Source organism: Uranotaenia lowii, chromosome 2 (assembly GCF_029784155.1).
Source record: "Uranotaenia lowii strain MFRU-FL chromosome 2, ASM2978415v1, whole genome shotgun sequence".
Classification (NCBI taxonomy): domain Eukaryota; kingdom Metazoa; phylum Arthropoda; class Insecta; order Diptera; family Culicidae; genus Uranotaenia; species Uranotaenia lowii.
The window spans coordinates 397,179,779-397,193,319 of NC_073692.1; the positions used below are offsets into that span (position 1 = coordinate 397,179,779).

At 36.3% G+C, this 13,541-nt stretch overlaps 1 protein-coding gene across 1 annotated transcript; it reads right to left on the reverse strand.

Annotated features, from left to right (window-relative positions):
* Positions 1-12,508: 12,508 nt before the first annotated feature.
* On the reverse strand, positions 12,509-13,312 carry LOC129743595 (uncharacterized). The gene is made up of 4 exons (XM_055735660.1): positions 13,222-13,312; positions 13,042-13,161; positions 12,710-12,980; positions 12,509-12,655 (listed from the first exon to the last, which is right to left on the reverse strand). Exons 1-4 carry the CDS (start codon positions 13,300-13,302, stop codon positions 12,606-12,608), a joined length of 522 nt encoding a protein of 173 aa, XP_055591635.1. The 5' UTR covers positions 13,303-13,312; the 3' UTR covers positions 12,509-12,605.
* Between the last annotated feature and the right edge of the window lie 229 nt (positions 13,313-13,541).

Here is a 13,541-nt window from a genome sequence, read left to right on the forward strand (position 1 = left end):
AATGACAAAAATGACAAAAATGACAAAAATGACAAAAATGACAAAAATGACAAAAATGACAAAAATGACAAAAATGACAAAAATGACAAAAATGACAAAAATGACAAAAATGACAAAAATGACAAAAATGACAAAAATGACAAAAATGACAAAAATGACAAAAATGACAAAAATGACAAAAATGACAAAAATGACAAAAATGACAAAAATGACAAAAATGACAAAAATGACAAAAATGACAAAAATGACAAAAATGACAAAAATGACAAAAATGACAAAAATGACAAAAATGACAAAAATGACAAAAATGACAAAAATGACAAAAATGGCAAAAATGACAAAAATGACAAAAATGACAAAAATGACAAAAATGACAAAAATGACAAAAATGACAAAAATGACAAAAATGTCAAAAGTGACATAAATGTCAAAAATGTCAAAAATGTCAAAAGTGACAAACACGAAAAGGACAAAAATGAAAAAAATTGACACTTTTATCACGCACAAGTTTAATACAATTTATTCAAAAATATGTTTAAGAAAATTAAACAAAAAATACAAAAACGACACGAAACTTTCAAATTCAAAAAGGACAAAAAATACTCGAATTTTCCTTCAGTATTGAAATGACTTTTTAGAGGAAACATCCGGATCATTTAAAATTAATTTCGGCAGTTGTATTGAGCTGTTATATACCAATATAGTAAATGTTTAGTTCCTAAACTCTTCCACTCAAGTGTTCGAATGGCAAAATCTTCACCCTTCCAATCGATGGAAATAAACATGTCCGGTCAATCTAAGTAGCAAAAATAATTACGGACCATGCCCGAGGAAGGCTCATGAATCAATCGCAATCATAAACCTGTCACAGCAATTCTCCAATTCACCAATTACGAGCATGTACCGAGTCGAACCAAAGCCAAACCCAAGCCAAGGCAGAAGAAGTGCAATTCACCGGCGGCCGGGCCCATAAATAAGCTCGAAAACTACGACGAATAATTTAACCTTTCAAACCAAACCAATTCCAAACGACACAGTAGTAGCGCCAAGTGAAAGTGAAATATACTCGTTATTCACAGAACTGCCAGCGAACAGCTGTTGGAGTCACATATATTCACCGGAGTTCCGCACCTCTCCTAAGCAAAAGACGACAAAAAAAACCTATCAGTAAGAAATCAGAGGACGAAGAAGCAAAAAAAAGTAGCAATCCCCATACACTGTGTACATTGGAACCGTTTAACCGAGCGAATAGAGAAACACAACTTTTGTCACATTGCAGAAAGTTTAACCTTAGCTCGATAGGCACACTCTTGAGTCTTGGAGACTGGTAAGCGAAAATCAAAACAACAAGCTAAGTCTTAGAAGTAGGAACAAGTAAACGAACAAACGGAACAAATAATACGACGGCACACATCGGAACACCAATTGGGGAGATTCAACCAAATGGGGTTGGACCTTCGAAGGGACAGACTTTAAGGGGAGATGGAATAAAAAATTTAGTTTTCGTTCTTCGTTGGGCAAATTTAAATCCAAGATTTTATATTCTTCTTACTTTTCTGTTGTACGTTTGGAGCAATTCACTTTTGTTCCGGTCCGGAAAGATGGGTTCCTGATTTTGGCACACGACGACGACGACGACGACAACGACAATGTGGACCTATTCTCACCAGTCCACTAGTCCAGATAGTAAGTATTTTACAACTTTTGTGTCTTAGTTTGCCTCGAAGAACGCGTCCGATTGGAGGAAACTTTACATGCACTGGCACCTGTTGATGATTTTATTTCCAAAATTTGAAAAACTAAAATTCGTCATTTTTAGAATTGAATCATACTTGTTGGAAAATTGTAGGGTAGATATATGAGATTTTTCTCATAACGGTGCTCTGAGGGTAATGACATTTTCTATGATTAAATCAACAGATAGGGATAAATACTTCTCTCTAACTGACTGGGATACATATCAATTGTTTAGCCCCACCCTATTCAGACTTTTATCCGTTTAGCTGGCAACTCAAGGCCGATCGAGATCAGCTTTTCCTGGACTCGCGCCTGTCACGGCACACATTCGGGTGAACCCATCGCTGACCGCATGCCAAGTGTTTGAAGTCCGTACACATTAGACTGGCCCATAACAAAAAATATTCTTATTTTCCACGCGGCACCCCCTAGGTTGGTGCCTTTAGCTGAAAAAATGACTTTCTGAAAGTTTCAGGTCATTTGGCAGAAGCACGAGCTGGCGCAAAGGACTTGAAATTTGTATGAAGATTTTCGACAAAATGTATGAAAAATCGACATACTTTTACTCTTTGTGCTCTAAAATATGTTTCCAGTATGCTAGAAAGCTCAAAATTTCAGGAATTATAGTTCAAACAATAACAAACAAGTCTGTAGAAGATTGTGACGTGATTCGAGTTGACTGTGATGAGTTATTTGCAATTGAATGTGTGTTTTTTAGCATTTCATCGATATGTCGTGAACGGTGTATAGGTTGATTATTAGTACTAGAGATGTACCGAATATTCGGTCGGCCGAATATTCGGCGCCGAATACCGCGAAAAAACCGTTAAGCCGAATATTCGGCTCACCGAATAGTTCAGCTAGGTATTCGGCCGAATACGCCGAATAGGCCGAATATTCATTTATTTAAATTTATTCAAGAACAGACATGTCAAATTATCAACTGATGTTAGACAGTTTATAAAAAATCCAAAAGTCATTTTGAAAAAGCTTCAAAACAATCAAAAACTTTTGGTTTCAGTAAAATATTTTAAATGTTTCCGTGTATTTTTCACTGTAGAACGCTTCATGCTTTGATTGTCTTCTTGATTTTCTTGATATATCCTGGCTTTCTCATAAACCAAATAAAGAATGCGAGAAATGTAAAGTCTGATCGAGATTGCTACATATTTTTTTAAACTTTCCTGATTTTACCCGGGATTATCCAGATTTTTTGCTAAATCAAATTAAAAAAATCAAATGTTTCTTTAAAAAAAAATTATATTTTGTGTGACAAAACGATTTTTAAAAGAAAATTTTTCGTTAGATACGATTTGAACACTGCTGTTGTAATTTGATGAGAACTTTAAATTTCATGTAATTCTATTTCTTTTTCCTCTTGTTTGTTTGAGAAAATTGCCTTGTTACTGTTCAGCCTTTTCCTTTTCTTAGATTTTTTTTTGAAAATAATCGTTCCCGGCCTTGTGGATACATGCCGTAGAAAGTATTGTATGTTTAAGATTCAAGATCATCGTTCTTTTTGGCAACTTTTTTGACGACATCTAGCAAAAATAAAACATTCATCGAATTCTATTAAAAAAGCAATTTCGAATAGCTTTACACCTGTTATGACCAGTTTTTGTCCCAGATTTCACTGAAATCCAATCTCTTTTGTGATAAACATCCTAGAAGCGACAAGTCATCTGATGTTCTTTCAGTTAATGGTTACATTTTGAAAATCAAAGAAACTTCTACTTAAAAAAGATCTGACACATCTGGTTGGGAAAAATCAACTTCAAAACATGAGGGGCATAAAGATGGTAGAAATAGAAGATTTTTATTAGAAAAAGAAGTAGAAATAGAAGTATTTCTATTGAAAACTCAATGGAATATTCGACCGAATATTCGGCCGAATATTCGGCCGAATATTCGTTTGGCCGAATAGTTGAAAAGGTCAATATTCGGTATTCGGCCGTTCGCCGAATACCACTATTCGGTACATCTCTAATTAGTACTAACTTGATCGCATTGTCACACAATGAGATTAACAGATAGAAAGTTTGTGTCCTGGGCAAAGTTGCGAGAAAAGCTCTGACAAACATTATTGTGGGGCATTTAGACTTTGCCGAGGACACAAACTTTCTATCTGTTATTCTCATTGTGTGACAATGCGATCAAGTTAGTACTAATAATCCACCATATACACCGTTCACGATATATCGATGAAACGCGAAAAAAATCACACATTTGATTGCGGATAACTCATCACCGTCAACTCGTATCTTATTACAATCTTCTACAAACTTATTTGTCATTGTTTGAACCATAATTCCTGAAATTCTGAGCATTCTAGCATACTGGAAACATATTTTAGAACACAAAGGGTGAAAGTATGTCAATTTTTCATACATTCTGCCGAAAATCTCCATACAAATTTCAAGTCATTTGCGCCAGCTCGTGCTTCTGCCAAATGACCTGAAACTTTCAGAAAGTCATTTTTCAGCTAAAGGCATCAACTTAGAGGGTGCCGCGTTGGAAAAAATGTTGTAAAAATCTTTCCATACAAATTTGGGCCAGTCTAGTACACATCCTCTGCACCACGTTGTCTACTGCCGTGTCGGGTTCAAAAGTGTTGGACAGGCAAACACCTCGTGTTCGGATGATTCTTCTTCGTCACTAAAATCTGGGAAATATGGCGAAGCCACTGGTCCAAACCGGTAGCGGTACTTCCATTCATGACCAGTCAGGAACTGTGTCATTTGGAAGTCCACTTCACCGTGTCTTCTTCCGATCCAGGTCCCGGTGTGCGGGATCAGACGATGGGTCCACCTTCCTATCGCTGAGTTGTCCCACAGCTGCTGCCAGAATGGCTTGCTTAACTTCGCTTATCGTTCGGAGTGGCTCCTCTACGTCATTGGCTACGCCGGCGATGTACCTTCCCCCACCATCTTGATCTCCTGCATGTGCGCCGTTCAGGTGTTCATCGAAGTGTCTTGCGGCTTGCTGCACGAAGCCTTTGCGGGTTGCGTTGAGTTTCTGATAGAACTTTCGTGTTTCTTGGGAACGATGCAGCTGCTCCAGCTCCTCGAGCTCCTCCGCCTCCAGGCGGCGCTTTTTCTCCTGGGAAATTCGGACTCGCTGCCTTTTCCTCTATCGGTGATTTTCCACATTTCGGGTGCCTCTTTGCACTACTGCCGCCCGCGCGGCATTCTCTTCGTCCATCACCCTCCTACACTCCTCGTCGAACCAGTCGTTCCGTTGAGTTCGCTCCACATAACCGATGACGTTCTCCGCAGCACTGTTAATGGCTGTCTTGATGGTATCCCAACAGTCCTCGAGAGGGGCTTTGTCAAGCCCGCCCTCTGCCGGCAGCGCTGCTTCAACCGATTGCGCACTGTCTGCCGCGACCTCAGGTTGCTTCAGTCGTGCAATATTTAACCGAGGCGGGCGCCGGTTTCGTGTGTTGTTCACTACGGAGAGTTTTGGGCGCATCTTCACCATCTGACTCAATGTTGGCGCCCCGACAGGATCTGACGTCGATGATGTCCGAGAAGTGCCAGCTATCAATCAAAACGTGGTCGATCTGTGATTGCGTTTGGTACGGTGATCTCCAGGTGTACTTGTGTGGGAGGTGGTGCTGGAAAATGGTACTACGTACGGCCATTCGTTTGGAGGCGGCGAAATCAATAAGTCTGAGGCCGTTTTAGATGGTCAGCTGGTGCGCACTGAACCTTCCAATTGTCGGTTTGAATTCCTCCTTCTGGCCGACCTGAGCATTAAAATCCCTTATGACGATCTTGATATCATGTTTTGGGCAACGGTCGTATTCACGCTCCAGCTGTGCGTAAAATTCGTCTTTGTCGTCACCGGTACTTCCGAGGTGAGGGCTGTGCACGTTGATGATGCTGATGTTGAAGAACCGGCCCTTGATTCTCAGCCGGCACATTCGTGAGTTGATCGGCCACCACCCGATCACGCGCTTTTGCATCTTTCCCATCACTATAAAAGCTGTTCCAAGCTCGTGTGTGTTGCCGCAGCTCTGGTAGATGGCACAACCATCTGGGTACGTTCGTACCGTGGAGCCCTTCCAGTATACCTCCTGCAGTGCTACGATGTCGAATTTGCGGCTCTTCAATTCGTTGGAGAGCACGTGGGTACTGCCCACAAAGTTTAGAGATCGGCAGTTCTATGTTCCAAGTTTCCAATCGCTAGTCCCTTTTCGTCGCGTGGGTCTTTGCCGATTTCCATCCGAAATTTGTTGTTCGTTGTTCGTTGCTTATGTTTTTTGTAGTCACGGGCTCACAAGGCCCGCAGCTAAAATCATCCTTTTCCTATCCTCGGTGCAGTTTTCGAACTGATAGTAAAAGAACGTTGTAGAGTATAATAGGTTTTCATGTTTAACCATCGACTCTTCAATAAAATTCTCTTAGTTCTCTTCGCACGTGGACTCTCGCCAGATTTTGCCTGTCGTTATCAGCTAGATTTTTTACGACCTTAGAAGTCCTTAGAAGAAGCTTGACAACCTGGACCCTGAAAATCAGTGAAAAGCACTTTTCATTAAAAGATTGATAGTACATAGATGATGACTCAAGATTCCAACATTTTTTCATCAAAAATAATCTTAACGGTGTAACAATCAATTCCAAGAAATGGATTGGCATAGCGAAAAATCTCCCACAAGATGTAGTTTTTAGCACACGAGAACTTTTTAGTAAATTTATCAACGATTTATAAATTAAGCGCCAGATAGAAGACAAATATCCCGAAATTTTAGTGCGGAAGCATATGGAAAAAATAAAATATTGGCTTTTCTAGTTGATGCTTTTCGGTGAATTTGAAATCAAATTAAAACAAATCTTTTGACGTTTCGGCCTACTACCTTCAGCCATCCTCATAAAACTATATTATAAACAAAAACTTAAATTAATACAAAAAATTCTTCACAATATTCCATCACAATTTCACTGCACTTTTGCACTTACGATTTGTATCGCCGCGTGCTTCCTGAACGGCTGTCTTACTTGATTTAAGTCCGGTTTTGAATCGCTTCTAGCAGCTGGCGTCTATCATTCCCGGTGTCGTCGTGATGTTGTTTGTTGTCGTCGTGTTCGGTGACGTCGTTTTTGAATCCGTCGTTTTAGTTGCGAATTGTGGCGTCTCTCTTAGTTTTTTAATAATAGAGCTATATATTTTAGAAATTTCAATCGAATCTTGTTTGATGTTTACTGTTCTTCCTTTTTTGAGTTTTATGTGTAGTGTTTCAGCTGTTTTTCGTTTTCCTTCTTGGTTTACTCTTTCTAAAATATAAGCTTTTTCGAAGTTAAACTAATGGTTCTGTTCTATGGCATGTTGTGTCAATCCTGTGGCTCTGGTGTTTTGTTTGAGACTCGTTTTATGATTTTAAATCCTTTTTTCCAGAGTTTGAGGTGTTTGTCCACAGTATTCTTTCCCGCATTCACAAGGAATTGAATATACCACACGGGTTCAAAAACGACGTCACCGAACACGACGACAACAAACAACATCACGACAACACCGGGAATGATAGACGCCAGCTGCTAGAAGAGATTCAAAACCGGACTTAAATCAAGTAAGACAGCCGTTCAGGAAGCACGCGGCGATACAAATCGTAAGTGCAAAAGTGCAGTGAAATTGTGATGGAATATTGTGAAGAATTTTTTGTATTAATTTAAGTTTTTGTTTATAATATAGTTTTCTGAGGATGGCTGAAGGTAGTAGGCCGAAACGTCAAAAGAATTGTTTTAATTTGATTTCAAATTCACCGAAAAGCATCAACTAGAAAAGCCAATAAGAATCAGCGGTGATCAAAGCTCGTTAACAAAAAATAAAATTAAAAACTATTTGACATTAAATAGAAGCAAAATCATGGGCATTCCTAGCCTTAATGAAGTTAATTTGAAAAAAAGTTAAACTTTACAACAAGCTTTGTGATTTGTGTGGCAAGCAATATACTAACTTTCATAGATAATTGTTTGTAAATTGACATGTAGTTTGGCAATGGGTGGAGAAAATTCTCAAGAATGATCCTAAATTAAAATTAAATGATCCTGATGAAACTCTGAAGTGTGGTATTCCCGAATAAAATTATTAAAAAAAGCAGATCTTTGGTAAGTGGTTGAAACTATAGCGTATAATTTAGTGCATTTAATATGTCCTAGTTTGTTTTAGTTCCAGAGAATTACCAGAGAGTATAGGTGGAATAAAAAAAAGTATTTAAAAATCATTTTAAAACAAATCTTGAAACATGTTTAGTTTCAACCTGTTTACTATAATAAATGTAAGAATGTTATCATATATGTTGTAATTAGGTTAAAAATTTGTAAAATGAAGTTTAAAATTGAAAAAAAACAACCTTTTATCTTCTCTGGGACCCTATTTTTCAATCAACGGCGACAAAATACTCAGTACTTGAATTTTTAAACTATATTTGTGCTTGAAATTTCAAAATCGTTTCACTTATTTTTATTGTTTGTTATTTTATGGTAATTCATCTTTTTGGAATCGGTTATGACGTAATGAAAAAAATTCAAACTTTTGTAGCCTTTCATTCTGATCACTGGAATAATATGAATATAAAAAAGTTATCTGTTACTTTGATTACTGGCACTCTTGAAATAAAATGGAACATTTTTTTTATTATAAAATTCAATTCAAACATCATTTATGTATTTTTATGAAACTCTTATAAGTTCAAAATGAAAATGTCTTACCTTATAGATGAATCACATTTCATATTGTGTTTTAATATTTATTTAAACTTTAGATGTTACAGAGAAATTTTTCAATCAACCCTGCAATTGAAAATTAAGAAAAGAAATGTCATTAAATATATTAACACTAAACATACCGACACTTTGTATATACCTATTCATACCGCGAGCGGTCAAATGACGGCAAACACCGTTTTCGCTAAAACTCCCTTGTTTCTCAACCGATTTCTACCAAATTTATAGTTTTGAAAAGCTTATAATTCGACTCAAATATGTTTCTCAGACAATTTTCAGCTACAATCAATAACTTTAAAGTTATTTACAGTACAAGAAAAATTTTATGAAAAAACATGCTTCAGGAAAAAGGTTGTAAATCAGTTATTAAGAGCTCGAAAAAAATTTCACTTAGTGCCTGAGAAAGCTGAAGTTAGAAGCTATATTTTGCACATATGGATTTTTTTTTAAAAATTTTCTAAGATCATGGCCACAAAAAATGTAAAAAAGTTGTGTAAAACCCGTACTTTTCAATCAATCAACTGCCAAAGCTGTTCCTGTTACAGTAGAAAATTTTGAAAAAGTGAATTGAAAAGTAGACGTAATTTGTCACATTTTGGCATCTTTAGATTTTCAAAATACTAAATACATAATTTTTGACGGCTTTTCAAAGGTAGTTGTTTTGCGAACTTTTTATGAATCTGGATTTTCTGAGACAATCCCTACACCTAAATTCAGCTTTGCACTGGATTTTGAGTACGTTAACGTATAGTTTAGTCAATAAAACTATATGCAAAAGAAAGCAAATTTCATGCCGGTTCTAGTGATGTAACTGCATTGGCGGTGCAATGCTTTACAAAAATAAAATAAATATATTTCTGAAAGTAAAACCAGAAAATTTGAGCGAATGCTCGTTTATTTTTTCGTTTCCTTTCACCTGTCTTCGTGTGCAAAATAGCTTTGAGATATTACCACCCACTGCGCCCGTCTGCCAAGCAAGAATTTGTGCTGACTTCTCAAAATTCAGAAACTAGTTCACTGTTTTATTTATCATATTTTTGCTAAGCATTTCACCGCCAATACAGTTACACCACTAGAACCGGCATGAAATTTGCTTTCTTTTGCATATAGTTTTATTGCCTAAACCTTACGTTAACGTACTCAAAATCCAGTGCAAAGCTGAGCTTAGGTGTAGGAATTGTCTTAGAAAATCCAGATTCATAAAAAGTTCGAAAAATGACTACCTTTGAAAAGTCGTCATAACTTATGTACTTCGTATTTCAAAAATCTAAAGATGCCAAAATGTGACAAATTACGTCTACTTTTCAATTCACTTTTTCAAAATTTTCTACTGTAACAGGAACAGCTTTGGCGGTTGATTGATTGAAAAGTACGGGTTTTACACAACTTTTTTACATTTTTTGTAGCCATGATCTTAGAAAATTTTTAAAAAAAATTTTCATATGTGCAAAATATAGCTTCTAACTTCAGCTTTCTCAGGCACTAAGTGAAATTTTTTTCGAGCTCTTAATAACTGATTTACAACCTTTTTCCTGAAGCATGTTTTTTCATAAAATTTTTCTTGTACTGTAAATAACTTTAAAGTTATTGATTGTAGCTGAAAATTGTCTGAGAAACATATTTGAGTCGAATTATAAGCTTTTCAAAACTATAAATTTGGTAGAAATCGGTTGAGAAACAAGGGAGTTTTAGCGAAAACGGTGTTTGCCGTCATTTGACCGCTCGTGGTATGAATAGGTATACCACATACGTTATTCGAAAACCGTAACACTTAAAAAAAAATTTAAAAACGCAAAAATACTTGCATTTCAAAAACAAAAAAAGTCCTGTCGTTAAATTTGCGAAAAAACAATTATATAGGGCGTAATCATCGTTTAAAGTTCAAAAACCGTCATTTGACCGCCTCCGGTACGTTTAGTGTTAAATAATTATTGATTTTTATGAGTCGTGCGCGAGAGCTCAAGCAGTTCGGTTCGTTTGTTTATTTGCTCCTTTCCTACGCGTAGTGCTTGGCGAGTCGGTGAACAAAATTCAGTTTTGGTTCGATGGTTTAGAGAAAAACGAGAATCGTAGTACATCCGAAAATTAACCGATGATATGAATCATATTTTTAAATCAATTCATTTATGGAAGAAATTGAAATTGTGCGCTCAGAGGAAAGCTCTCGAATGAAGAAAATGGTGTGCAAAGTCCCGTTTTCTCTGTGAATGTTTGGTTTTTAGTTATGACGGTTATTCCAGTCGTTATTTTCTAATTTTATAAATGTGCGGTATGCTGGAACCGTTTGATTAAATGATTCCAGGAAAAGAAAACTTTAACGATAGTGCCTAAAAGTGTTAAAACTAGAATAACATCGGGTTTGAGTGGCAATCATAGTTAAATTGACAAAAGACGCCAAGACATGTCCGAACATGTCTCCCGGGCGCTTGGCGTGGCGAAACGAGGGAAGAGTATGAAAAAAATTGAAGCAAGCGTTGGGTAGCGGGGGTGAGGAAGTGGTATTTATGTTGGTTGTGGAAAAGAATGGTGTGGGGTATCGAGTTATTCAACTGCGCTAAATTGTGATGTGTGATATGGGCATGGAGTAAATCATGGCCTGCTACGTTTTTCTGGATTGGCGTAAAGTTATCAATTTTTCGTCGATTTGCGGTTTGGTTTGTACAGCACAAATAATTTGAAAATTATCCAAGGAATGGTTATGGTTATTATGAAGTTATCAAATGCTTTGCGCAATGGAAAGATGAGCCAATAATAGCCAATAAATAGGGGTGATTGGAGAAGGGGGGAAATGGAGTGAAAATTAAAAACTGTTCTTTTAATATTGAGTCATTGCGCTCAAAGCTAAATCCGCGGTGACAAAATTTGAGAGGATTAAGGTGATTGATATGATATGAGCGTTTGTCAATGATTGCGGTACATGCCTGGTCTACAGCCTTTATTACAGGATTTGAAATTGTGGAAGATGTGTGCTCAGTTTATGGGAAAAAACGAAGGGGTTTAAATCTTATTTTGAAAAAAACAACCCTTGGTTTCCAGCAAGTGGGGGAGGGAGGAAGTTTTTAGTGAAGATAAAGTAGTGAAGTGAAGAGAAAAATAAAAGTATAAGCCCACATAGAAGGCAAAGAATGTGGTTACTACAGGGTGATTCGTTAAAAAAAACCCAGTGGGAGTAAAGAAAGGAGTGATCAGAATACCAATAAGAGGTTTATAAAGAGAAGTGAATTGGGATTATTATCAGGGTGGGTTAGGTAAGTTATGGGCTGAAGTCCTATAACTAGGTAAGACGTGAAAGTGTACATTAAGTTTCGTAATCATTATATTCTTGTATAACGAAATGATCAATCATCTGGAAACTGGCCAGGTATATACAAGGATGCCGGTATGCCTGAGTAAATTTATAGAATTGTAAATTTTATAAATTTTCAACTGGTTTGGAGATGATTGAAACATTCTTCCAGAATAAACTAATACAGTAACACGAAACATTCATCCAAAACAGAAAACACGAAGCCATGGTGCCGGGTATGAAACACATTGAATTGAATAATGTAAGAATGTTAAGATGTTCATGCTTTGGTAAAACTGCGGTGAATCCGTGCACCCATGATGGATAATCAACATACATACAACATACATAAATAATTATTGATTTTTATCATTTTGCTTGACAATTTTTAATCATAACCTACTCTGCAATTAATATAGAAATTTCGATTGAATTTCATTTCAAATCTGGTGTTATAATCAATGTACACGATTTTTTTGCAGTGATTGTTATGCCTTAAACTTTAAATTTAGGTTCAAAATTTGAATTTGCATTCGTTTTCTGTATTTCGTAAATATTGATGCAATATATCTAGTTCAGAATAAGAATCATTACTTTGAATTATTTATAAATTAATTACCGAAAAAAAACGTTAATTTTAAACATTGATTCTGAATTATTTTGAACTGTTTAAGTCAAGTTTATGATTATTTCGAGTTTGTGATAATCTTAAGTGAAAAGAAATATATTTTAATTTTTATTTTGTATTTTAGGTACTGTTATTAGTTTCAGCTAAATCAGAATTAAAAAAAAAATCCTCCACCCCCCCATTGATCGGGTTCTTCACAAAAACCTGGTTTGCATGTTTTGCTATTGCATCAATTTTCACAAGGTTTAACTCCGGAACGTATTTTTCTGCATATTTCACCTGAAAAAAGGACAAATAAGAACTGACTAACAACCTTTCAACAAAATCACTCACTTTGGTCATTCAAATATACTGCGGGACAGTGACGGTTTGTCAAGTAGCTCACACAGGTTTTTAATTGAGAGGCTAACGGATGACACTTCAGGTTGTGCCCGATATTATTTTTCAAAATTCCGGGTACGGCTTTCGCGCAAACATCCCAAACATCCATTCTTAAGTCCCTGGCAGTTGGCTCCAGTTCTTCCATGTATCTTTCGACTTGTTTCATATTAACACTATTATAGACCAACACGCCAACTTTTTTCAAGAAGCATTCAGAGACACACTGTTCGAAACGATATGGTTTTTAATTTCCGTAACGAAATTTTATAGATAAAACAACTTACTGCAAAGTAATTCTTTAAATCTTTGTCAGGAACTTTCTGCTCTGCTTCTTTTATGCACCCCGTTAGTGATTCCGGTGGTAATCCAGACGGCATTAAACAGCATTTCATAATTTCTGAACCCTAGAAAAATTGATTTTAACTAAATAATTGGAATGCATAATGTATTTGAAAATTTCTTGCATGAAATCTGTGGTCAATGCACTCTTCGGCATTTGTTTGAACTACGAAAGCTAGAAAAAACGGTACAAATTTCGTGATCATTATTGGAAACTTGGTGCAGACACTGCCACATTTAGTTGCGGAGCCATTTATTTATATTAACAGATTTCTGCTCAAGTTGTGACTTGTGATACCTAATTACAGAGTAACTCGATCTAGCCAATATTGATAAACATACATTGTGTACATTAGATCGCTGCAAGCTTTGTTTGAAAATTTCAAAGTTATAGATTTTGCACCTCCCATCCCATATATTTTTGTTTTTATTACTGCCAGGAAAA

Excerpts from the sequence above, each read along its gene's own strand:
- LOC129743595 (XM_055735660.1), bottom strand. The coding sequence starts at position 13,302 with ATGATCACGAAATTTGTACCGTTTTTTCTAGCTTTCGTAGTTCAAACA. Across the intron at positions 13,162-13,221 it reads GCATTGACCACAGATTTCAT|GGTTCAGAAATTATGAAATG; the intron begins GCAAGAAATTTT and ends CAATTTTTCTAG. Across the intron at positions 12,981-13,041 it reads ATTTAAAGAATTACTTTGCA|TGTGTCTCTGAATGCTTCTT; the intron begins GTAAGTTGTTTT and ends CGTTTCGAACAG.